The sequence below is a fragment of the Eublepharis macularius genome, chromosome 8 (genome assembly GCF_028583425.1).
Source record: "Eublepharis macularius isolate TG4126 chromosome 8, MPM_Emac_v1.0, whole genome shotgun sequence".
Lineage (NCBI taxonomy): Eukaryota > Metazoa > Chordata > Lepidosauria > Squamata > Eublepharidae > Eublepharis > Eublepharis macularius.
The window spans coordinates 83,945,837-83,973,472 of NC_072797.1; the positions used below are offsets into that span (position 1 = coordinate 83,945,837).

A 27,636-nucleotide genomic window follows, 5' to 3' on the forward strand; every position below is an offset into this window, starting at 1 on the left:
ACTGATGTGTCATAGCTGAGGGCGCTGGGACAGTGGTCTGACCCCAGGGCCCCAAGGCCATCCACCACCCTGCTGACTCAGAGGAGACTTACAATCCACCACCGGGTCCATAGCCACCGCCACAGGTTCAGTATCAATCACCCAACCAGGATCAACTCCAGAAGGCTCACCACTGCCAGAAATGCTTTCAGTGGTTTGGCTCCTTGTTGTGTCTGCACCTGTTGACGTAGAAGGCCCCTCAAGGGCAGAAAGTCTATTAAGCACTTTAGCTTGAAAAGCAGCTGCCGATGTTAACTTAACAGACCTACTGCGCTTTGCACCCCTTGTCCCCACTACACCTCTAGCTTGCTCAAGGGCCAGGGCTTTTTTTCAGGGGGAACGCGGCGGAACGGAGTTCCGGAACCTCTTGAAAATGGTCACATGGCTGGTGACCCCGCCCCCTGATCTCCAGACAGAGGAGAGTTTAGATTGCCCTCCGCGCCACTTGGCGGCACGGAGGGCAATCTAAATTCCCCTCTGTCTGGAGATCAGGGGGCGGGGCCACCAGCCATATGACCATTTTCTCTGAGGGCAACCCACTGAGTTCTACCACCTCTTTTCCCAGAAAAAAAGCCCTGTCAAGGGCCATTATGCGGCTCAAAATGGCCTGACGACCAGAGGCTTCATCTTCATCAGAAGATAACAAAGTGGGAGGGGGCCTCTTAAGAGGGGGCTTCTTGGATGGTTTCTTCCCCTTAGAGGGGCCAGATCCTTTTTTGGGTGGCATGGTTATATGTTTATTATCTTTTATCAATAAAAATAACAACAGCAATTATTATTATTATTATTATTATTATTATTAATGTCACCCGCTGACCACCAATAAAGCCTCACAACAAGCCCATAGGGCTATAATGCAACTTGTCAGGCCCTAAAATGGCCACCAAAAGCTTTCCCTCGGTTCCTAAAATGGCCGCCACTTATGCCTGTAGGGAAGAGCACCAGCCCCCCAAATGGCTGCCAACTGTGCTATGCAGTGATGCAACAAGCAATCCCAAAATGGCTGCCTTCTCCTCTGAGGAGGACAAACCAATTGCCCTCTATAGGGCAAAAAAGTCACCCAGCAGCAAGGAAGGAAAAGGGTGGGGGATATTAATTAATTAATTAATTAAACACCCCAGAAAGGAATCGGAGGGAGGTGAGCTAACCCTACTGAAGCTACTGAGGGAGGTGAGCTAAGCCTACTGAATATACCCCCCAAGCCCGTTAACTAATAACTGAAGGGGGGGTTAAGAATAAAACTCCACAAAATGCCGCTCCAAGGCAGCAGAAGGCACCCACAGCCTTCTGCCCAGGAAGCCAGTAAAGGCAGTAACAATAGAAGGCAGGAGCAGCAAGAAACAAAAGCCTGTTAGGCAGCATAGGGAGCGGAGCCGGATGCTCTGACAGATCTGTTCCTTGCAACGACGCTTCTTGCTGCCTTCTCGCACTCCACTGGCCGCTGCTGCCCTACAAACAGCAAGCACAAAATATAGAGCAACACGGTAAATATGGCAACAACAAAACACAATTTCCCGTGCAACAACAATGTCTCCCTATTTAATTTACATTAGTTGCATAATTTAACAAAAGGCTATACCACATATAAACAGTCTTGGAAAAATTATTTTACAGGCGTCATATATGCTCTAAATGCATATATGGATTGCAAATGGTGAAAATTGGAAAATTAATTACTAGTATGGAGTGGTAGCTGCATGAACTTTTGAGTGAGTATATGTAATATTTATTGTATATGTAATATTTATTATTGGATTGTAAATATAAAAAAATGTTGTTAAAAATTGTTGTTAGATGGTGTGTAATATGTATTATTGCATGTTTTTCCAGCAACTGTGTTCTTTGAGAAAGAGCTTGGAAACGGATTCAATGTGGATCTGGACCTTCCGTTAGACTATTGATGTCACAGAATTACCAATGTACACCTAAAGAATACACACAAGGGTCTACTTGTAATCTGTGAACCACACAGTTTATTGGAACTTATTCTTGGACTATACCCAATTCCAGTTGGAATATAAGGCGAGCTTGAGCTTGAATGAAAGAACTAGTGTGTATATGGTGCTAGGAAGCATTTGCACTTTAATACCTGTTGCAATATTAATAGAGCACTTGAAGCACTGGACACTATATGTATTGACTTTAGAGCATATATGACGCCTGTAAAATAATTTTTCCAAGACTGTTTATATGTGGTATAGCCTTTTGTTAAATTATGCAACTAATGTAAATTAAATAGGGAGACATTGTTGTTGCACGGGAAATTGTGTTTTGTTGCTACAAACAGCAAGAGCAGCACCCATATCCGGAGAACAAGCCGGCCAAAAGACAAGTGCCACGGAGCTGGAGGCTCTGAAGCTCTGCTCTTCACCGCGTTGCCCCTTGCCACCTATCAGCTGTTGCGGGGGCCACTGCTGTGTAAACAGCTCAGCTCAGCTCTGCTCCGCGACAAAGGCCTCCAAGTGCTCACAAAGCACAGAAAACCTTCCACTCTATCCGAGCATGAGGCGGCAAGTGCCAACTCGGGGGCAGGGCTGCCCTGTTAAGGAACTTAGCCCTGCCCCCTTCCCATGTGACCCTGAGAGGCTGGGGGGAACGCTGCTGCTTCTCCTCCGTGGCGGCAAATGTGGCCCCTGGCCTCAAGCCTTTGGCTGCCAGCTGGGTGGGGGCCGAATTGTCCTCTAATAGTGTCTTATTCATTAATTTATGATTGATTACGAGATCCTGAAGTAGCAGGATCTTGGCCTTTCTCCATTCTTGGAAGGAGTTATTGCCCAATCCTGGTGGAAACCAGTGTTGATTTAGAAAGGTTTGTAATCTGGGTTTGTTTTGTAGTAATTTTGTTCTAAATCCATCCCAGACCTCCAGTATTAAGATTAGAAATGGACTAGATTGTATTTGGGGGGGGGGGGTCTGTCAGCTGTTCTTTGCCATTTAGCTTCATGTACTTCATATGGAGCGGTATATTCAAGTTGTAGTGCAACCCATTCTGGTATGATTTAGTTCCAGCAATTTAACTGCATTTGAAAGGTGAATGGCTTTATAATATTTAATCACATCAGGAAATCCTAGCCCTCCCCATTTAGAGCTCCATTGTAGTTTGTCAGCATTAACCCTGTGTTTCTTGTAGGATCATAAGAAATCTGAAAAGAGTTTTTGACAATTCTTCAATATTTTAAGAGGTATCTTTATGGGTATAGCTTGAAATAGGAAAATGAGTTTGGGAAGCATTAACATTTTAATCATGTGTAACCTATCTAACCATGTCGGATTCGTCTTATGCCATCTGTTTAATAGGTATTGTATGTCTTTCATAAATTTATCATGATTAAGCTTTTGAATATGCCCAGATATTGTATAGAAGTCATGGCCCATCTATAGACTGTTGTACTCTTTATTTCCGAAATCTACTCTCCCTCTAAATTAATTGGCATCAGTGACGATTTTTCTAGGTTCACTTGTAGGCCTGATATCTCTCCTATTTCCTTCAGGGTCTGTTTTGTGTGTCTTATTGTAGAAGATGAGTGTGATACAAACAATAACATGTCATCTGCAAACACTGAGAGTTTATACTCCTTCTCTTTGTTTTGTATTCCTCTAATCTCCTTAGTTGCCCTTATTCTGTCAGCAAGGGGTTCCTGTGCTATTGCAAATAGAAGGGGAAACAAGGGATACCCCTGTCTCACCCCTCTCTTAATCTTGATTTTTTTCCTGATGTTGTATTGTTTCTTCTCAAATTTGCTGTTGGAGTGGCATATATGGTGTTAATTGCCCCTAAGAATTTTTCCCCAAATCCCATTTTCCTAACCACAGCTGTCAGATAAGAAATTTCAACTGAATCAAAGGCTTTCTGGATGTCTAGGGACAAAAGAGCTCCCTTCTGTTTAGTCTGAGTGTAGCGGTTTAGTATATTGAGAACCTTATATGTGTTGTCTGCAATGTCCCATCCGGGCATAAAACCAGCTTGATCTTGATCTATATATTGTGTAATAAATTAAGCCAATATCTTAGCTAGAATGGACGTGAAAATTTTAAAATCCGTATTTAAGAGTGAGATTGGTCTTTATGGTGCTGCTTCTGAAATATCTTTACCTGGTTTTGGCGGTACTTTTACTGCAGCCTGAGCCCATGAAGGTGGCATGACTCATGTGTTTAGTATGTAATTGCTACATATTAAACACTCTGCTAGCGGTTGAGCTAATAGCGTGGAGGGAATTTTATAGTATTCAGATGGGAAACCATCTGGCCTGGGGCTTTGTTAGATTTCAGGTTTTTGATGGTCTGTCTAACTTCCAGTGTCGAGATGGGGTTTTCCATTATGGCTTTATGTTCCTCTGATAGTATCTTTGTTATGGGATGTTTCAGGAAGTAATTTTCAATGTTAGTAGTTTGAATCTCTTTGGAACTATACAAGTTTTTGTAAAAGTTTAGAAATATCTGTGAAATTTTTTCTGCGCTATAATGCATATTCCCTGTTGCATCTTTTATGGCTGTAATCAATTTAGCTGCCTTTTCCTGTTGCACCCTTTTAGCTAACATTTTCATCTGTTTGGGGGATTTCTGCAGAATTTTTGCTTAAGGTATAGTACGTTTTTCTAAATTTGGGTCATATCTAACAATTCTAATTTTCTATGTTCCATTAATAACTGTTTATATGACTTTCTACTTCCAGTTTGTTGTTTTTCCAGATTAGAAATGTTTTGTATTAAGACTAATCTTGTTTTTTTGCTTTTGTTTCAGAAGATGTGAGGATTTCACTATAAGCCACCCTCTCATCACCAACTTCAGCGCATCCCATATCATCGCCGGAGATATTGCTCCCATTTGATTGTTTTGTAAATATTCTTTGATTTGTGTCTCATGTACTGCAGATATGTTTTCTTTCGATAATAAAGTTTTGTTTAGTGACCATGTGCGTGTTTTTAAAACTTGTTCTACAAGGAAGAGTTTGTATTCTACCCAGTTATGATCTGACCACATCTGATACCCAATCTGAGTCTTTGAAATTCTGTTTATAAGTATCGTTGATAGTAGTATGTAGACTATTTGGTTATATGTGCCATGTCTAGCCGAGTAATATGTGTGATCCCTTTCTTGAGGATGTATATGCCTCCATACATCAATGAGTTAGTAATATGTCAGTATATCCTTCAACTTGGATCTTTGTTCTTGTTTTCTCAAGTTAGCCTTTTTGTGTAGAGAAGACCTATCTATTTTATGATCTATGATGCAGTTGAGGTCTCCTCCTAATATTATCTCTCCAGTCTTAAATGTTTCTAGTTTTTGAAGTATTTCCTCGATGAAGAGAATCTGCAGAGTGGTTGTTCTTATCATTATTTTGTCACCTTTTTTTGGTCAAAGAGTTCTGTCTATTTTCCTCTTGTTTCCTTTGCATTCTATTTCTGATGGAGCATGAATGCCAAGCTATTGTAGCATGTGTAGTCCAGACTCTATGTCTGTTGCCCAAAACACTTCTCCTTTAAGAAGCACTTGGATCTTGGCTGCTGCTACCCATTTGTAGTGTTGATTAGCTGCACAGAGTTGTGAATTGATAGGCCTTAAATCCCTTCTGCATTGTACTGCTTGAAGTAAATCTGGGTAGATTTCATTTCGTGTCCTCTATATAATAAGTGCCTCCGTTTTCAGGCTTCTACCAGTATTTGTTGCTTCAAATTAATGTCTCTCAGTTGAATTGTAATGTACCGTCAATTCTGTTCTTCATAGATTCATGTAAGAGCCAACCCTATAGGCTCTAAGCATCATCATATCTCCATTTTTTCCAGCGTGTATTTGGGTGCTGAGCCATTCATCTCTTATTTTTGCCATATCTTTGTTTTCTTCCATTTGTCCTGGAAATCCCTTTGCCTTTACATTTAATTTCTGAGCATCTAGTTCCAGCTTAAGCACCCTAGAATTCAGTTCCTCTTTGTCATGATGTAGGGCCTTAACATCTTCCTGTAATGTTTGCTCAAGAGCGAGGCCATGCTCTGCTTTCCAATTTGTCTCCTGAGAGGAAAGTTGCATTTGATCTAATTGAGCTCTCAGCAGTTTAATCAGGGATCGCATCGTTTCCAGAATTCAGGATTCCATGGCTCTTATTGCTGTAATCATCTCTGTTTTTGTAGATTCTGTCTCCATCGGGCCTACTTCATTATGTTTGGCAGCCATTTGTGTGTATTGCTGCCTGTAGCTCTGTGTTTGTCTCTTCAGGTTTCTTCTTGAGAATATTCTTCTACTGGAGGGCATGTTATTTGATCTTGAAGTGTTGTAGGCTTCCCCCCCATCTGTTTTGTATTTGATTTCAGCAGATAGTCTGATTTATTTGTAGCTTTGAGGAGATGAGCAGAGGAGCTCAGACTTTAGGCTGCCATTGTGCTCAGCAGCACACCATGCCCCCCTAAATTGCAATTTTAAACATACATAAGGTGGAATGCTCCATATGTCCACTGTTAGAATATACAGGTTTGTGGTTAAGGTCATTTTGTTTATTTTTTTGTGGAAGAATGGCCTATTTCCAAGGCATTATCAGTTATTAAGGAAAATTTTAGTGAAGCTTAACCTTTACTGCAGAGATATAAATATATGAGAGTATTTCTTGATGCAACCTAAATTCAGTTTTGTTAGTTAAAGGGATACACTCTAAATTAACAGGTATAGGATATGTGAGATAGCACAAATTACCATTTACTGTTTATATGGTGAAATCTTAAGCACTTCAATGGGCTTAGGCTGGAGTAACTCTGCTTAGGATTTCACTGATAGTGAACTAAAATGATTTTACAAGGTTTGAGTACTAGAGTGAAGGAAGCTTTCTTGAAATCTGTGTGATTTATTTCCTCATAAATGTCCTTAAGATAAAAAGTGCATAGCTAAGAGAAGGGAAGGGGTTGGAGACAGCAGCCATCAATCTCCCAGCACAGAGTGCTCAAGCTCTTAGTTATGCTAATAGATTACTACTCCTTCCCTTGCTAGAAAGTCACACCTGGAGCCATAACGCTGGGAAGACTAAAATGATAGAAGGAAAGCCATCCCAAGGTGGGGGTTATAAAAACTCTGGACACATGGAAAGGATTTTTCTTTCTTTTGGGGCAGTTGTTTGGAGGCGCACAGGTCATGATGAACTAAGCTTTCAGCAAGGGACTCCACCTTTTTCACAAGCCGGGGACAATAGAGAGGATGGAGTCCCAACCTGGAGATCTAATGTAATGAATTCTAACTTACTACAATTTCAAGTAGTGTTCACCTGTCCTGAATCAAACATCATTTAGGAAGTACCTGTAGAAAGGGGAGAGGACTGCATGTTTTCACCTCTTCTTTGTTCCCTTGTGAAGCCACAAACCTTGAACAGAACTATGCATTCTTTTATTCCTTTATTAAACTTTCTTATTTTTTGAACTCTCTGAGTCTGATCTCTGGAAACTCACTAAGCCCATTTGGTCTAGATTTCTGAAGTGTGGTACTGAGCAGTGGCAGCAGAGAACCTCTCCACCTGGAACACAATAGGTCTAAAGTGTGAAGCTGTGAGATCACTGCTGCACTTGTTTTTAGAAAGGTAGTGGGAGGCACAACAAAGCTGAAGTTGGTTACCAGTTCCTAGTTCCTTATTCTCAAATCCAAATACAAATATTGAGGAAAATTGAAAAGCACCACACTGCAAAATAAAGTTTGGAGGAGCACATACCAGACACCTTCATGTTAATAGGACTCTGCCCTCCAAGTGGACCTATTCTGGGTCCTTCCCCAAAGCCCAGTTCTTGTGCTAACTGCTTCAAAGTGGGCTGCCTCCAGGACAAATGCACAAAAAGAATAGGGGAAGCTGCACCCCAAAACAATTTTGGACTACCTCAATCACACAGCCCCACACTCCAGAGAGGGTCCCCTATAAGAAGATATGTGCTGGTGCCAATCTAAAGACTATCCTGAAGTTACTTGGTTATTTTATGACTAGACACATGTGCCAAGAATTTCATAACACACATACTTTGTTTGAGCTCCCTTGATAAAAAGTGAGGAGAGCTTTTGATTGGATCATTTTGAGCTCTTTATTAGATTGTTTCAACTGCAAATAAATTGGATTATATTAACATTCTGATATTGATCTGCCAAAATAATAGTATCTTATTCCTTGGGAACATGAGTGATTTTGGCAAGCAAATGAGTCAAAATGAAAGTCTGAGTTATCCAAGTTGCAACATTAGGGGACAAGTGGAAAAAAGTTCTAGCAAACTAGAACAGCTCAACTGGATGGTATTGCCCAGAGGCAGCAGAATGATACTGTCACAGAGTAGTCTCAAAAATGTGTTCTGGCCTGTATTTGACCCTATTAATTGTGAATTTTCTTCCACATGCTCAAGTTGTTAACCAACTTGCTTCATTGCATAAGCTCTTTGGTAAACAAATCAGCCACAAGGGGATTGTAAGTGTGTAGGAGCCCATCTCCAAGTCCAGAGATCAGTCAGAGCTTTGAGAGGAACACTAACTATACATGCTAGTGGGAAATTCCCCGAGGGCCATCAGGAATCTATCTAAATCCACCAGCCTTCAAGGGTGCACCATTTTAATGGGTTCCTCATCCTTGCAGCTATTACAAAAAGCATAAATCTAAATTATTTTAGGTAACGGTTGATCTATAACAAAGGGGTAACTGAAAAGCTACCCCGTAGCTTTTCCGTAGATGTGGAGGGCTAGTATGGTGTTAGTAGTCGGAATAGTAGATGTGGCCTGGAGAGTCCTAGATATGGATCTGCAGGGTGCACTGAGAAATTTCTGTTTCACTTTCAGTTTTGTGAGGTTCCAGAATAATACCATTCCATTACTGTTTGTTCTGGCTGGGGCAGCGCTGGCTCATAGCTGATCTATTTGTTTTTTCAATTTTTATGAATTTTGACCCCTTTGTGTGCTCATTGGCTGCTTATAGTCAAATATATGCTGTTCTTTTCAAGAGGGGCTGGGGAAATGAGGCTGTGGGGTAGCAGTTCCCTTACAACAGCACCAAAATCACACAGAACACAGTCCTCCCTCTAAGCCATCAACCCACCAAGTTTGAGAGCATGCAACAACAAAGTTCTGTGTTTAGGGACCTCAAGGAATGCTTGGGGAAGGCGAGTGTCAAGGCACATCTTGAGCAGCTGCACAATGCACATGCATGCATACACTGTTCTTTTCAAGGGGGTTGTTGGGGAAACAAGACTCTATTAACGTGTAACCAAAACCCACAAAATTAAAAAACTCATTAATTGAATGAGTTTCTCCTCAAGCACATGAAAACTCACACAACAGTGAACCCCAAGGAAGGTGGGTGTGCACACAATGGTGGAAAACTTAGTGGCAAAGCGACACTGGCAAGGTACACTGACGGCAGTGAAGCAGGAATGTGCTCCATTGCCAACCAGCACAGTGTAGAAAAATAAAAGAAACATTTCTCCTTTATGATAGTTTGGTGACAAAACAAATAAATTATTACCTTGGATTCTTGCAGTTATGCCATGTTACCCTGTGCCTTCTAGTTTCATTTCCACAATGAGGGGGTGGGTGAGTCCTGCTCACTCTGATCCGCTTTGCCCCAGCTGACGGACTTCCTGGTTTAACCTGCCAGCCACTGGCCTGTCCTTGCATTGTGCAAAAAAGCACATGGAAAGGGAAGGCTAGATGTTGTGTTTCCTTCACAGGAAGGGAAGTGGGGGGGGGGATGGTCCTCTTTCACCCTTATTTTTTAATAGTAAAAATGGAAGACCAGACAGATTGCTGGCTGTCAGTTTCCCTTTTCAACTAAAACTATTAACCCATAGTTGAATGAAGAAGAAGACAAAGTGGCGGGCAGAACTGAACAAGTCCCCCAAATTGGCCCTTTAACATGGAATACTGATCTGGACTTAAGTGTGTGTGTGCATGCAATCCCTATCATTTAACACTGGGTTAATAGTTTTAATCAGAGAAGCCCCCAAAGCCTGAAGGCTTGCCAGGCCAGATTAAATTCCTCCTGGTGCTCCTCAATCCACTATCTTTGGAGGACTTCTTAATTCACAATGAATAGCCCTGCCACCATGGCACCTAAGCGAAGAACAGCAGCAGCAAAAGGCCACTGAATGAGCATCAACCAGCTCTGCATGCCTGGGAGGGACCTCTTCAGTGCAACTCTTCCTTAATAATAGTTTTTTCTTTCCCATTTTCACCCTAATCTGCATAACATGAGCCTTTGCAGCAGTGGTGGGTTCAGAGGCTGAAGGAGATCCTTCTCTCCTCAAACCCACATGTGCACATCCATGTGAATGTTGCTGGCCTTTCCTTGCATTGTGTGTAAAAATGCACAGAAAAGGATGGTGATAGTGATGCTGGCGCTGAAGGCACCTTGCTGTCTGCTGTACCCCTCCGTAGCACAAAGCAAACCTTTTGCAATTTGGTCCCTATGAGCAACCTGATACCTATGACATTGACCAGGAAGCGCTGAAGAAAAAGTGCACTTATGCGCACCATGCAAACCTCCTTCCCGCCAACGGAGTTAGCACTAAGAGCTCAGTCTCTCCTCTTTGGATCCAATTGGTTGCGTGATGAGAGCAAATTGGCTGTTAAGGAAAACAAGATGCCACTGGACAGCCCCTGATTTCCTGGCCTGCCTGCACTTCCTCTGTGCAGTGAGAACCAAAACAAAATACACAAATTTTTTGACAAGGGGTGGGGGAAGAGTTGTTACAGCCTCATTTTTCAGATTTGGTTCAGCGTTTTGGAGCTGCTGCAATGAACTGAACCAGTGGTTTCTGTGTGTATTTTCAGCTATTTTTTTCCTTATGTGCACCCATAGTTATAGATTCAAATGCCCACTTAGCAATGAAGATCACCGGCTGATCTTGAGCCAGTTGCTGTATTTTTGTAGTGCGGATAAAATGGTAAACAGGTTATATGATGCTCTGATTCCATTGGAGCAAAGAAAGAAAGAAAGAAAGAAAGAAAGAAAGAAAGAAAGAAAGAAAGAAAGAAAGAAAGAAAGAAAGAAAGAAAGAAAGAAAGAAAGAAAGAAAGAAAGAAAGAAAGAATCTGGAGCAACATGGCCTTGCAACAATTGAAGTCAACAAAGACTAAAAACTTTACAGACTTCAACACACAGTGAGAGACAGCCTCAAATAGCTCAGTTTAAGAGAATATGGTATAAAAACATGGACTAACACAATCCACAGCCTCTTCTGCCTTCCCCACACTTGAAATTATCAGCTAGAAAGAGCAATGTTAACCTGATAGAGTATGACTTCCTCCTGTTCATATCAAGTCTGGGCTGAAGCTGCACTGATAATCTTGACACACATACCTGGGGGAGAGCAATCCTCAACCCCCCCCCCCCCAGTTTAATCTATCTTGGTCTTGGTGACATGTACCAGGTCATCTCTTTCATTCAAGTTATGTTCTGGTTAGCAGATGTTTTCACATGAACCAAGCTGGCATTAAAAAACAACAATATTTGGTCTGATTGTGCATAAAATTGTTGTTTTTATAACACTGCTGTTATGATTTCATGTCATAAATTGCTTTGACAGTTCTGGCACACTCTGACATAAAGCAAATGAATAAAAATAAAGTCCCTTCCACATGCATTTTAATGCACAACTGGATAAAAAGTTTATTGGGGAATTATACAAGTATATGGTGATTACACACATTCAAATTATAAGCGAAGTTAAGTACTTTCAGTGCTCATTGATTTTAATGCGAGTGATTTAAGCATCTGCTTTACTCCCGTATTGAAATCAATGGAACTTGAAAGGGTTTAACCTTGTCTGGATTGTGTCCTCAGCTTTTATGGTTATTTTCTTATGAAAAGTCAGATAGGCTATTCTAGGAGACAAAAAGATGTGTGAATAGAAATGAACAAAGATTATTGGGACAGCACTGAAAAATGAACTGAACTGCAAGAAGACTGCAGGTGTAGTCCCCTTTTAAATGAGGTTTGCCTCCTCTTTCCTTCCCCTTTAGCCTTTTTACATTCTCATCAACCTTCTCTATTTACTTTGGTGGCTGAAAAAGTGCAGACTTTTGCTGCTAATGATCTGCAGAGGAAAATCTATAGCACAGTAAGTTTAATATGGTTGCACAATAGCAGAGGAGAGGGAAATAAAGTAGGAACATATGGAACAATTAAAAAAAATCTGCCTTTCACTTTATGACTCCTTCAGTGGGGAACGTAAAACAACTGTTCTCAGAGCAGCTTGTTTTAGTACATTATGTCCTGCCGGTACAATACTTCAAGCAAAGTACATGTAAATTAGAAGATAATAGGCCATTGTCCAAAAAAGTGATTGCACCAGATGAGACAATCAAAGAACACTCTTTCAGAATGCCGTTTTCCATGGCAAATCGATGTTTTGCTTATGTAGCCAATGCCAGCGAGTATAATATTTCACAGCTACTTATTAGTGACTGGACTCTTTGCTTCCTGCAACAGCCGCCTGTTCCTATTTTTGCCCACAGCAGGAATAAGAGCAAATATGACTCACAAACTAATGCTGAGTGGCTGACATTAATCAAGGGTCCTGGAATGCATCCTATGTGTCTGCCCCATTATCTTTGTATTCCCAGCTTGAGATTTCAGTGGAGAAAACCCTCCTGATAAGTGGCTTGAGGTACGCTAAAAATATTTCCTTTGCAGCCAATGTATCCATGGTTACTAGAGTTACTAGGCCAAGCCTGGCTCCCAGAAGGAGGGTTGGGGGCAGGTAAAAGGGGGGGATCACATCAGCTATGTCACAATGTCAGCTATGTCATGATGTCATTTCTGGGATTCCTAAAGTTATCTCATATTACTTCAGGGTTTCCCCCAGAACTGGTGTGTGACAGAATATGTTTGAAAGCAGGGAGAGAAAGTTGGGAGGAAAGAGTTAACTTTTGCTTGGAATAGAGAGCTTGAGTGACAGGCTGCTCCCTCCTCTCTGACTGGTCAGTTAGAGATGGCCTTCAGGCTGACAGTTTCTGAGAGGATTTGACAGAGTTTTGTGAGTGAGTCTGACAGGGAAGATCAGACACGTTCCCCTCTGAAGTGAGGAAAGAGGATTTTTGCCTTAACTGTAACATCACTGTCCTGAAGAAGAAATTCTATTTAAGAATTCTTAGTATAAGTGTCAGCATAAGCTGAAGCCTGCTTGACATAGACACCATAGAACTTGGAGTGTGTTTTGGCAAGAGTGTCTGGGTAGTAGTTTTAGACTCCCTTTCAAGCCAAAAGAAGAAGAGTTATATCTTCTTAGAGGAAGATTAATTCCTGCCCAATTTCTAAAGAGGGTTTAGCTCTGACGAGGACCCTGGTTTTGTTGTGAAGGGAAAACAGGTTTTAAACTCCAGGAAACCTAAACTGTCATTGGAAACTCTGTGAAGAAACATTGTTGCTGAAATTAAAATATTAAATAAAATACCTCTCACTGTTAAGAACCAAGAATAACAGAAACTTCAAGGAAACTATTTTGCCTGTTACTCAAAGTGTATTTTGTACTGCCAACAAAATTTTACCTCAGCACTTTCATTCCCTGACTACATTTCTTCAATCCCTGTCTGTTAAATAAAGTTATTTCTTTTTGAACATTATAGTCTCCAGTGCCATTTCTAACAAGAAGGAAGAGGGCTCCTGCTTCCCCCGCATCAAGTTCCTGGGCTGGGCTAAAAAGCCAAAATTATAACTGACTGTCAGGGTGGGACAAACAGACTTTCAAACTACAAAGATTAACACATTACTTGGGGCTGCTCAGACAAAACAGGCAAACTAAATTTTGGTGAGAATCTCTATCTCACAGGGGAGTGAAGGAAGGTCTGTCATATGGTATCACAACATAGCTAACTCCCCCCCCCCCACCATCCCTGCCATCGCTCAGAGGCTGCAGGCAATCGAGGATGCCTGCAGGAGGCCTCCTGCCACCCTGATCCAGCTGGGAGCCCTATATGAATGGAAGCAGGGTTGCAAATGTGCATTTCTGGCTGGGTAGGGAATTGCTTGCATAAATGGGTGCTGCATACGTAGCTATCCAGATCATGGCTGGGGCTGTATGTGAATTGTCCAATAAAGAGTGCTGAAATTTTGCCAGGTAAAACTAGATTCAGTCCTCCTGCTAAAGGGAATCAGCATGACACTTTTAAGAGGTGACACGTTTGTGTATTGAGGCCTTACAGTGTCTCTTCATGTTATGAAGCACCTAGGGATGCTCAAGTGAACCTCATTTCATGTGTCCCCCCCCTCCAAGTTCCCATGCACTCACTTGCACAGTCACAGTTCAATTTGCTCCTCATGAGTACATTCACACATTCTATATCAGTTCCTCCTCAACTGCTAAAAGTATCCCTGATTCCCTCACCTCCTACATCCATTAATTGAAATGCAGATCTTGACAGTTTCTCACACCTTAAAGAAATGTAAATTGGCAAGTCAAAGAAGCCTCCTAGGGAAAGCAGAGCTGGACTCAGTTGAAGATACAATCACACAAAGGGAGCTCCTGTGAAAGCAGCATGCATGTGCACCAAGCAAGAACAGCCTGTATGTGAATTGAGGACCACACATAAAATTCTGCACTTGAGCATCCCCAGGTAATTTGTAACATGTAGAGAGACTGTGTCTTTTGTCCAACCATAAGATGAGAAGGCCATCCTACTTTTTTCAGCACAGATCAGAGCCATGGAGAGGGAGTCTAGGAGTACAGAGGGAGTCTAGGAGTGCCATGGTCTAGGTTGCTCAGGGGTCCTAGAACACTTTGATTGCTTTGAAATCAAAGTAAGTGCTCTTCTGTAAAGCTGTTCCCTGCTCTTGTTGAATTTCTTTCTCTTAGAGGGAATGAGGAATGATAAATAAATCCATCCGAAGTCTATGGTATTTATTTCACACTTTCCATTCTATTCCTTTTCTCCTTTCCTTATGTTTCTTTATAGTGTGGGGAATGGCAGAATGAATCTGTCTGGATTCTAAGCTAACCCTTGGCAGCCCTGCCACAGAGCTTTTAGATCTGGGATGGGTATTTGACAGCCCACAATTTAACCAAGACACAGGGGCTTCTGTTCTGGCCTGTAACAGTTTACTTTAATGCAGCAAGCACGTTATAAATACATAAGTAAAGTTATCCCATAGGCCTTTCTGTTAGGGTTGTCAGATGCCCACTAGGAGTGCAACATCGGAGCAGGATTCCCCTGCTACAGTTTCTTGTTCCTCACTGGTGCTCAGTGGAACAGCAGGTAGAGAAACAAAGGTGTGTAGGAGGGAATAGCTTTGCAAGATGCTGTGACATCACTTCCACCAGCTAGGTACCCAGGAGTGACATTGTGTACAGTGCAGCAGTCTAGGAATTTCTCTAATCTCTATGGTTTTTAACCATAGAATTTTGAGCACAGAGGGGTGACATCATTTCCAGTTATGCAGCCAGAAGTGACGTTGCACAATGCCATTTCACCAGGTCTCCCCCATCACAAGTCTTCTGCTATTTGCAAGTATTGGGATGACAACCCTACTTTCTCTATGCACCTGAAGCACTTCTCTCTTTGCTGAGACACAGACTGTTGGCCTTTTTAACTCCTGCATATATACACTTGTGATATGATGACCCAGGCACCTGCCCTGCCCTGGATAGCCTAGGCAAGCCAGATCTCATCAGATCTCAGAAATTAAGCTGGGTTTGTCTTTTGTTAGTAATTAGATGGGAGACCTTCAAAGAAGACCGGGGTCACTATGCAGAGGCAAGCAATGGCAAACCACCTTTGTTAGTTTCTTGACTTGAAGATCCCAGCAGGGATAAGTCAGATTTGACATGATTCAACCACCAACCCAGGCACCTATTTTCTACCATGGGAATGTGAAATTTACTCAACTGGCTAGACCTCAAGCTGCTAGAGCCCAAAGAAGTGTTCATGTCTTTCAGTAGCATTCCTCTATTCTCCAGCACATCTAAGGGTTTTCTCTCTGCTGCCCCTAACAGGCTGATCATAAGAGGTGCATTTCCCTTGTTCCCACCTACACAATAAACCATCTACTTTTCTCTTCAGGTTTCCATCCTACTGCATCCCACCCCCAGTATATGCCAAAACATTAAAAACAAATTCTCCACATCCAGCTTCAGTCAAACCCCCTGAGAGTCATTTGCCTACTCTGCCCTTTCAAAAACAATTCTGCCTGTCCTCAGCAAAAGAAAAACTTATGGGGAAAACATAGGTATGTTTAGGAGGCTGTGAGAGGGGGTTCAAACAATCATGCTGCCTGCCTGCACTTGGGCGATAGTGATTAATGCAAGAACACCCCACTTTGCGGTGGAACACAAGGTGTTAAAAGGATTTGCCCCTCATTGTGAGAGCAAAACTGCAAAGCACAAGGAAATATGGCAGCAACAGGAGAACACAAAGGTAATAATTTATTGGCACTAGCATCACTTCGCTAGTATATCAGCTAAAGCTTAAAAAAGTGCTGTGTGCCATGAAAGAGATCTAAGCCTCCAACTATAGGCCTGGATCCCCCAGACAATGAACTTGCTCCTTTGGGGGAATGCAACCTCATTCATGATCCATGGGAACCAACTATAGTGTTTCCAGTTCTATGACTGGCATCACCAGCTAAAGAGGATAGGTAGGCAACCTTTGAAGAAAGACAAATGGAACTCCATCCCCAGAGCTGACAGTTCTAAGCCAAATGAGCTATTTCTTCTAGAAAGTACAGATCTGAATGTGTCTTCTCATTCCTCAAGGGAATGCGTGCATATAATGCTCATCACACAGTGGACAGTGTGTGGACAGCAAATAATCAGGGAAGATTAAACACTGAGCTCCCATGGCTGCTGCCTACTTTTGATCAGAATGTGGTGGGTGACTGAAAATCCCTGCACGGTATACTTATTACCACTCTGACACTGACACCCCTTCTTTACGGGGAATCCCCCCTCCCCATCCGTTATTTCAGTTTTTTCCAGCAATTAACAAAGCTGGGTTTATCAAGTCCCTTTATACAAATAGTCTTATTTTATTTTCAGGCAATATGTAGTGTCCTGAAGGTAGCTTCTGTATGGATTGTTTTATCGCACAAGTGCTTTTCTGAATAGACAGAAAGAACATTTTCATACTCAGGTGAGCAGTCTGATCCTGTGCGTGTTGATTCATAAGGATGTTCCAGGTTCGGTGGGCTTTAGTCCCTGTTATTTGTGGAAACCACCAAAATCCTATGCTCACATACTTGGAAATAAATCCCATTGAACTCAAAGGACTTACTGATGAGTAAACATGCATGTGAATGAGCTGCAGTCTGCTGGTAAGTTTTGGCTAGGAAATGAGGGGAGATTTTTTCACCTGTGTTTTATAAGCTGAAAAACAAGGCACCCTTGAACTTTAGTTACTGTAATAAAGCATTGGTACTCTGGCTGAAAGTTTGTAGCCTGCAAACCAATTTTTAAAATAAAGCACAAGTGAACATTAATAACAACAATACATGTTCAAAGAGTGCCATCTGTTGGTCAGACTTGCTTTTTACATTTTACTTGGCAGAGTTGCAATTAGTACATTAAAGGCAGTTATGTTACTGACAATGAATATACAATGGGTGCTGCTTATTTATCAAAATAATTAATTTAGATATTGGCAACTGTGACTTTAACAACCTTCCTTTTTCGTAGGCCTGGAATCAGAAAAGGTAGAGCAGTAGTTTTCTAAGAGTCTATTTCATAATTTAATCTTGAGTTTTTAACTCAAAGACACTTGTGTTCTGACAAATAAAGAATATGAGCCTAAGGGGGGGAAACGGGACTGACTTGTTTCAGCACCCCCCAAATAAATACACAAGAAACATGTACAGGTTCCACTAGTTTTATTTATCTAAATGGCTGATCAACATCATTGGTTATTTCAATAAGCTAAGTATCCCAGGGAGAGGCTGTGCTAGGTAGACAATAGTGGCTGCCTGTTCACGCACAGGTTCACCCTTGCTCCAAACTCGGCCAGCACTTCCATGTGTTTATCCTTGCCTGCATGTGCTCTTTGTGCCAAGAGGTGCCCAGCCTTATCCTTCTCCACTGACAGTGACTATCCATTCCTGAAACACTAGGACATTTTTGTGCGTGATTTTGAAACAGGATCCAGACAGCAATAATAAAGCTAGTTGCTGATCATTGTGTACAGTATATCAACTGAATATAGAATGATGACTCCCATATGGCTGTTCAGGGTAACAAAGCCCAGAACTCAACCTTTGGAGATAATAACAGTTGATTTATACACCGCCCTTCAGGACAACTTAATGTCCACTCAAAGCAGCTTACAAAGTGTGTTTTTATTTTCCTCACAATAATCACCTTGTGAGGTAGGTGGGGCTGAGAGAGCTCTAGGAGAGTTGTGACTGACCCAAGGTCACCCAGCTGGTTTCAAGGGGAGGAGTGGGGAATCAAACCCAGTTCTCCAGATTAGAGACCCACTGCTCTTAACCGCTACACCAAACTGTGAAACATCAGGAAGCAGATGCCACCTCTTGTCATTTGCCATAAGTGTCACACTTCTCATCTTTTGCATGTAACATAACATGAAAGACAAGGGCATCAGTAATGGCTGAACAGGCAGAGATACTTGCACTTGTTTTTGTAATAAAACCCTGAAATTCAATCAACTGAGATCTTAAGGTCATACAAAGTGCCTAGTCCTTTGTTTTGGACCAGGCCTTCTGGATGAGATTCTCACTTCCCTGCTAGGGAAATATAAGCTGTTTTTATATCAGGAGAACACCCATCGCCCCTTTTTGTGCAATTGTCAGAAGCATAAAAAGAAGAAATATGAGTCACTCATGCTTCCTGTGTGGCTGTTCTGTAGAACGTCTGAAGTGGAAACTTATTTGGGCAGCATCAACAGCAGCTCCTTCAGACAATGTCCATGTCATGAATAAACCCTGTCTCCCCAGCCTTGGAATAATCGTAAGATAGAACTAGGCTAATTTCTAGGAGAGAAGTCTCTGGTATCTCATTGGACAAGAAGCTTGTCCATCCTGGTCCCCCAAACCTGATAAAGGCCAGCCAACAAAAGAGCCAGTTTAACCCTTGCTCTTACACAAGAGCCCTGTAGAATTTAGGCTAGGCAGAATCTGAGCAAGGGTAACATAGCAGTTTGATTAGGAGCAGGGAGACCAAGTTCAAATCCCTGCTCTGCTATGAATCTCTCTGGGTGAATTTGGGCCAGGCATACGCTCCTGGCATACGCTCTCAACCTATCCTACCTCAGTTGTTCAGGGGATAAAATGGGGAAAGGAAAACCTTTTATGCTGACTTTTGCTCCTTGGAGAAAGGGTAGATTAGAAATCCACTAGACATTCTTTAACTTGATGCACATAGCTTTATAAGCTGAACTCATTATCACTGTATTGTTTAAAGCACATTAAAAGAGTTTCAACTTTCTTCGCATTAGTCTGTTTCTCTGTGATTAAGCTTCCCTTTATATTGGGCATTAGAACATAACAGAACTAGTGACCTCTGCCTAAGGATAGGTAGAAGGGCAAAAAGATGTTGGTATTAGGTCATCCAAGGAGAAAGACAGTAGACATCATAGTGCGCATATTGTTCTGTGTTCCAGGTAGTTGTCAAAAGTATCAGAGACCTGCTGAGCTCTTTTAAGTCTAGTTGTGAAAAAATTACCTTCCGCTTCCGCAAGTTTTTTTCTTTTAGAAATGTGAAAATAAGGAGAGACATATAGAAAACACTCTACTGGCATGGGAAACTCAGCTGATATTTTATGAGAATTTATTCAGCTTCTGCTGTAAAAGTGTATTGGAATTATTCTAATTAAGAAACATGTTGGAAAGTGTTAAGTGAAAACTTGTTATATGGAGCTTGTTATTTTGACATGACATTCCCATGTTTGTTCCTCTATGGAACATTTGTCCTCCCCCTTGGAGGACAAATGTAATATGGGACCCAAAAGAAAGGAAAATGTAATAGTAAGGAAATACAGCTAAATGCGAGAGATAAATTTGTCAAATCCTATTATATAAAAGGCAAACCATACTGACAACAACTTACTTCTTATCCTCGTGCACCTCCAGAGGATGCTGTCACAGTGGGAAGCCCAGACCAGGATCTGGCACGGAGCAGGAGGCAATGCCCACTCCCCCTTTTACCCAGCCAGGATCAGGAGCGGAGCAGGTGGCAATGCCCACCACCCCCTCACCCTGCTGGAATCAGGCGCGGGGCATGTGGCAAGGCCCACTCCCCCTTCACCCAGCCAGGATCAGGCATGGAACAGGCAGCAATGCCCTCCTCCTTCACGCAGCTGAATCAGGCATGGAGCCGGTGGCATTACTTGCCCCTCCCTTCACCCAGCCGGGATCAGGAGTGGAGCAGGTGTCAATGCCCACCTCCATCTGGCCAGGATCAGGTGCTGAGCAGAAGGCAATGCACACACCCCTTCATCTGGCTGAGATCAGGCATGGAACAGGCAGTAATGGCCGCCCCCCTGCCTTCACCTGGCCAGGATCAGGAGAGGAGCAGGTGGCAATGACCGCCCCCTTCACCTGGCTGGGATCAGGTGCGGAGTAGGTGGCAATGCCCGCCTCTTCACCCGGCTGGCATTAGGAGTGGATCAGGTGGCACTGCCCACCCCCACCTTCACCCATCAGGACCAGGAGTGGACAGGTGGCAATGCCCACCCCTCTTTACCCGGCTGGCATTAGGAGTGGAGCAGGTGGCACTGCCCACCCCCACCTTCACCCATCAGGACCAGGAGCGGACAGGTGACAATGCCCACCCCTCTTCACCCGGCTGGCATCAGGAGTGGAGCAGGTGGCAATGCCTGCCCCTCCATTCACCCGCCGGGACCAGGAGCGGACCAAGTGGCAATGCCCACCTCCCCTTCACCTGTCCGGGATCAGGTGCAGAGGAGGCCTCCCCTTCTATAGCCCATTGTATTTTCCCCACAACTGGCTTTGTTGCTAATAGGGTTATAAATTGTTACACCACTATCCTATACTCAGCTCTGCCTGCTGAATACAAATTCAAGTCTACTAAGGCCACGTGCTGCAAAACCCAGAGAAGCATAGGTAATATAGCTCTGTGCTGGTGTCCATGTATCTGCAGCTTTGGTCTGACATCACTAGCACAAGGGGCAAAAATTGGTGGACTGAAAATGTGATGATGGAGATCATGAGAGTCCATATTTGTCAGATTCTTATGCTTGTTTTGTGGGCAGGTCTGCTCCTGGCAGTGGTGAAATGTTACAACTGCAAAAGGGGTGGCTTAAGCATTAAAAAAAATTAGCCGAAGCCAGTGACGAACCGATTGCACACCTCACCCACTGACAGCCAGAATGGGCAATGCCTCTCTTATGGCCTCATTAGTCAGAACTACTCCCCCCCCCCACACACAAGTGAGAAATATAAAAAATAGCAAAATGTAATTTTGGACCATAAGGGAAGAATAGTTACATAGTTTGTTTCTTCTTGTCCCACACAGCCACAATCTGAACTGGCACAACTTGACATCTCATCAAGTTTGGTCCTTATTTAGAAGAGATTATGGGCTCAGTTCTGGTTCAAAAGCAACCCCTGCTTGGGAAACCTTGAAGAAAGTCTCTGAAAGTGGCAGTAATTATGTTTCTTAACATTTAACACTGTGAAGGTCTGATACTACTATAGAAACTCTACTAAAAGCAGGAAAAGTGCTTGGTGTCAGCAAATAACAAAACAATTATTCCAGTCCCCAATAAAATCTGTACCAGTCCAAAATCAAGAGGATAAAAATGTAACAAATGACCAAAGACCACCTAGCATCATACTTTTAAAGACACCATTGATGTGAAAAATGCTCTGAAAAACAGCCAAAGCAAAGGTGGTTCCGAGCAAAGCTTTGTTGCTGCTGCTGCTCTCCCTGCTGGAGAGCAACACCGTCAGGAGAGTAGTTTTGAAAGACGAACTCTCATGCTGCTATCTGCCTCTGTGGTGTCTTCTTTCACAACCCATTAATATGAGTCACAATACTCTCACTGTGCAATTTCATAGTGGTACTGGCGCAGCCTGCGCTCCACTGTCGAAAATCCTGGCCGATCATCAACACTGCAAAAGAAACACAAATATTTTTGTAAGGACTTTCTGCTTTTGCCCTTTTCACTTCAGGCCTGGTTTCTTGCTAGCATAGGCTGAAGCTGTTTCCACTTTTTACTGATTATGTTCTTAACACTAGCATTTATTGACCGGTATTTTCAGGGCCTGTTATTCATTGACTATGCAGCAGTGAGTCTCGTTATCACTCAAATTAACATTTCCAATAACAGAATCAACTGCTAGGCAAAGTTATACAGTGGAATGACACATTTTGGGGACAAGTAAAAGGATTCTGACCGTAATGCTCAAAGTGTGCTGTGTAATATAAAACAGAAAGCGGGGGGGACTAAATCATCAGCAGTGTCAGCCACATCCAGGAATTACTGAAGGGAACCAGCTATAGGTCTTGAACAAATTGTCAATGTGGAAGGAGCTACTGTTCCACCTTCCTTCCTAAAGCCCTTCCTCAGCAAGAAGAAAATGGGAAAGAAGTTGGCAGTTGAAGCAAGATGACAATGCTCTGTCTACAAAGGAAAGGTACAAGAGAATGTCGTCCAGGAGCTGGAACTCCTTGTGAGTTTGGTAAGCATCAACAAGTTCTTGGTCTGCCACCCAGTCCATGAGTGAGAGTGGAAGAAGATTCAACAGGGGTGGAGTATTTCTGCTTTATGCAAATTCTAAGGCATTTACACACTTTCTCCAAGCGTGTCAAGGAACACTTGACAAAAGGGTTCATCTGTACTAAGAACCCATGTGCCATTCATGCAAAAGTATGCTATTTATCTGGGAGTTCTTCTATATCCCTTTAAGAACTCTGACCAAAACAGTTCTGTTCCAGGTAGCCAACAGAGCCAATGTATGGCTGCAGTCACACTGGTAAACCTTTTGTGAACCTATAAGAAGAGTTCCAGGGCAACTTCTTTAAAAGAATAGGTTCCTGTTCATCAGCTGTGCTAATAGCAGGAAGAATATTGTTGTACCTTTTCCGGTGGAAGATGCTGAATTTTAAATTTTTCATCGTCCATCAAAATTGGTTTTGAATTTTAAAAAACATATCTATATTTAAAAGGCATGCTTGAATTGGTTTTCAAAGGCCTTTGGGGTCTGGTGTTCTGCTACAGAAATGCTAAATTCTATACACTGTTAATCAGCATCTATTGCTTAGTGGTAAATGCTGGTTATTGAGATGCGGAGAAGTCATTTCGGAAACCTTGATCCCACTCATTCATGTCTCATTTTGGCACTGAGCATTAATCACAAAATTGTTGTGATAAGGAGCTGAACAATCATTTATTCAATTTTTATTCTGTCTTTTGGATTGAGAAGAGTCCACAAGGCAACTACATAAAATCCTAAAATAAAGTTTTAAACAGACTGGGAAGAAAAAAATAATGACTGAACCTTGGCTGTAATCCAACAAGACATTGTTTTATCAGAAAATATAGATTATACTCACTTATATGTCCAACACAATTTCATTAAATCATAGACCTCAACTGGGCAAGCTGGTGGACGTTCCATTCGCTCTCCTCTTTCAATCAGCTGAGCAACATCTCCTCCTTTCATGCCCTGCAACAGATAAATCTGTTATAGACCCAGGATTCAGAATGATATTTTTGGCCTGAGAAGAAATACAAACATCACAAGTTCTGGTTAATTTTATCTCCACTATAACCAACAATTTTAGATTACCTTCCTTGGTGATTAATTTCTTGCCAAACTAGATTATGGCTGCAATCCTAAAAACACTTTTTGGAGAGTTAAATGCCTCCATTGAACAAAATGATACTTACTTCTGAGCAGACCTCCTTAGGATTGTTCCCATTATTTTCAGTTTTAAGTGTGCGCTTTGGAATTATAAAGGGAAATTTAATGAAGATACTCACCTTGTATGGCTTTTGCCCATAGGAAAAAGCTTCCCACATTAACACACCAAAGCTCCAAACATCGCTCTTGCTAGAAAATTTGAAGAAATTCATACATTCTGGAGCATACCACTTGACAGGCCATTTCCCATAATGTTCTGCCTGCGATTATCCCAAAATAAAAGATGACAACATTAGCCCTATAAAATAACCCATTTCTATATATTTGGAAAAAGTCTACTGTTTCCTGAAAACTTAAAGAAACAATCCATAGATCTACTGAATGCTGCTGTTAAAGAGATGGGGAGGAGGATGGGTGGGCTCAATGACACAGAAACTGCCCTGGTTGCCCTCTTTTATGATCTATGCCTGTCAAGAGAAAGGAAGTGTGTTCCTCTTTGTCCGCATCCATTTTTGATACCATCAAACATGGTATCTTTCTGTCCTGTCTTGTAAAATTGAATCTGGGAGGCTCAATATTATATTGCTTTTGTTTTCTGGCATACAAGTACCCAGGGGTCATTTTGTGGAAAAAGAGCTGCAGGAACTCATTAGCATAACTCATTAGTATAAACCACACCCCTTGCCATTGCCAGAAGTGTGTCATTAGCATAACTGATTTACATATGCCACACTCTCTGATATAACCTATCCTGGCTGTTTTGGACCCAATCCTGGCCATTCAGGGCTGAAATTGGGCCCAAAATGGCAAAAAGGGGCTGAAAATGGCCGAAAAGGGGCCCAAAATGGTCAGAATTGGGCCACTGCTGAGCGGGAGTGATCCACCACCCGTCAGAGGCCCGATCCATTTTAGGACCAATCCAGGCTGTTTTAGACCCGATCCTGGACATTTGGGGCCAAATCCAGGCCAAAATGGGCCCCAAATGGCCAAAAATCAGGTGGGTGGGGCCACCTGACATGTGGTCTCTTTGGAGAACTACCAGAACTGCGTTCCTGCGCGTTCCCTCTCAAAATGAGCCCTGCAAGTACCAGTCAGTGTTCCTTGTGGACTTCTGCTCTGCTACATGGCCATTAGCTTATGGTGTAATTGCAGGGTTTGATCTTGTCCCCAATTTTTAGCATCTATATGAAGGTGCTGGAGAAGATCCTCTGGAGATCTGGAGCAGACCTGCATTTTTTCTTTATTTCTCCCAGACTACAGGAACCCAAGATGGGCCACAAGACTAGCCATTTAAACCAGGAAATAATTGTAACAGCCAGCAGATAAACAAATCCATTCAACAGAGCCTTACTCTAAAGTTTCAAGAAATTTGTAAAAGCATCAAAGAGTTCTAAAAGCCCTATTTAAAAGTTGTATCTTAGAACCCTTATAGAATTGCAATAAAGGCTACACAAGATCTCTGATCTTGAGATGAGAAATTCTGATCTAGATGCGAGTTATTACCTTGTAATAATCATTAGAGCCAAGAGCTTTTGAAAGTCCAAAGTCGCTGATTTTGGCATAATGTTGTGTAACCAGTAACACATTCCTTGCTGCCAAATCTCTGTGCACAAAGTTGTTTTCCTCCAAGTATTTCATCCCCATGGAAACTTGATGGATCAGTTCTGTTATATTCTTTTCTGTAACATCTCTAAAATATATATTTATATATATATATATATCTGGCCCTTTAACAATATCTACTGCATTTTCTCTACATACTTAGCACAAATATACCAGTCTATAAGAAGTCTTCTCATTATCTGGCACCAGGTGATGGTTTGGGAGCTACTTCCGGGAAGGTGAATTTTTTCCCCCACAGACCTGCTCCTTGGTCCCTAGAAGCACCATTTGTTTGGGTTATGGTTTTTGCATTCTGTCTGCCCCCTGCTTAGCATTTTCACTGGTTCTTGAAGCCACCACTCAGTCCAGCAGAAAAACCTGCCCCAACAAAATTCTCCAATCAATCAGCAATTGGCATCAGCTTGTAGGTCTAAATTGAGTAATAATTGTATAAAATACATAAAGAAAACAAATCAATTATCAATAAAAGTAATGAAAATGAGTAACAATGACAGCACGGAGAAGTGAAGAATGGCATATCTGTCTTTCCCTAATATTGTGGGTTTTTTTCTGTTTAGTTAAACCTCAAGGCCATCTCTATAACGTAGTTTGTTTCTACCATGGCAAAATAGAAAAATGTGCGCTCGTACAGTTTTCTACATGGAAAGCATGTTATGATGGACCCCCCCCGCCTTCACTCTCCCCACTGTGAGGCAGATTTACTCACCTAAAATTCAGTTTTGCTTTGACTGTGCTGCCCCAAGTAACTTACTAACATTTGTGGTTTAGAAAGTCTGTTTGTCCCACCCTAACATACAGATATAATTTTGGCTTTTAACCCAGCCTGGGAACTTGATTGGGGAAGAGCAGGAGCCCTCTTCCTTTTGTGCTTGGAAATGGCACTAGAGACTGTATAACATTAAAAATGAAATAATAACTTTATTTAAAAGGCAGGGATTGAGTAAGTGTAGTCAGGGGATGGAAGTGCAGAAATAAAATTTTGTTGATATTATAGAATACACTTTGTATAGCAGGCAAAATAGTATTCTTAAGCTTATTTTCATACATTAGTGAGAGGTGTTTTACTTAGGAATGTAGTTACAGCAATAATGTTTCTTCATGAAGTTTCCTATGACAGTTCAGGTTTTCTGGAGTTAGTCACTTTCTTTGTTCACCTAACTTGTTTCTTTCCTGAAACTAGAAGGTATTTCTATTTCCTGAGTTGTTTAAAACTGTTTCCTCTTCACAAAAGACCCAGGGTCCTCCTTAGAGCCAACACCTCTTTGAAACTAGAAAGGAATTCTTCTTCTCCTCAGAAGATATAATCCCTCTTCTTTTGGGCTTGAAAGGGAGTCTCAACACACTACCCAATCACTCTCTCCCCAAACATACTCTCAGTTCTCTGTATAAAGCAGCTTATGCTGATGCTTACACTTTGAATTCTTAGATAGAAGTCTTCCTCAGAATAGTACTACTACAGTTAGGGAAAAGGAGTCTTCTCCCTTCCATCTAAAGATGAACCTGTCTGACTTTTCTTGTCAGACTCCCTGACTCCAAATTTTGTCAGAAACCAACTGACTGCCTTCAGACAGGTTATAACTGACAGAAACTCTGGTATGGAATACAAGTAAAAAACCCCTCTACTCCTCAGATAGTTCCTTTTTTTTTCAGCCGGTGCTGACCAATCAGAGAAGAGGCAGCAGCCTGTCACTCAAGCTCTCCTTTCTAGGGAATAGTAACCCTTCCCCTCACAGCTCTGATTTTGCTGCACTGCGGAAACCTGCTGTTAAGCACAGTCCATCACAGACATCTATGTAGGAAACACAGTTGTGAATTACTAAACTCAAGAAGATGGGCTTCTGGCAAGAATGAAGGCTTAAAAGCTTAGGATGGGAAAGCAGGCTGTATGAAGCAGCAGCATCCCAAGTAGGGGTATACACTAAAAACAAAACAAAGAAAAGGAAACTTCCTGAAGAATGGAAGATTTGTGTTCACTCACCGTGAAGCTTCCTTTCTCCGTGGTCCAGGAGTGGGTCAGTCAGACTCGTGGGAAGTAGCTCCTCCTCTGGTGCAGGGTCGGATTGGCTTTGCAATTCCAGGTAGGAGGGGCTCTTCCCTGGACCTCCAGTTCTTTTCCAAGCCCATTATCTCCATGCAGTACACCACAGAAGCCACCTTCCATCTTGTAACCTGCTCATAACATACTGATAACATGTATAAACTTG

At 42.1% G+C, this 27,636-nt stretch overlaps 1 protein-coding gene across 2 annotated transcripts in view; it reads right to left on the reverse strand.

Annotated features, from left to right (window-relative positions):
• Positions 1-21,379: 21,379 nt before the first annotated feature.
• SYK (spleen associated tyrosine kinase) overlaps positions 21,380-27,636 on the reverse strand; it is a 53,679-nt gene continuing 47,422 nt past the window's right edge. For both annotated transcript variants that reach the window (XM_054986250.1, XM_054986249.1), the window contains 4 exons: positions 25,313-25,499; positions 23,929-24,069; positions 23,499-23,611; positions 21,380-22,054 (listed from right to left, as the gene is read on the reverse strand). In XM_054986250.1, coding sequence (XP_054842225.1) covers positions 21,982-22,054; positions 23,499-23,611; positions 23,929-24,069; positions 25,313-25,499 — 514 coding nt within the window. In that variant the 3' untranslated portion in view covers positions 21,380-21,981. The remainder of the gene's footprint in view (positions 22,055-23,498; positions 23,612-23,928; positions 24,070-25,312; positions 25,500-27,636) is intronic.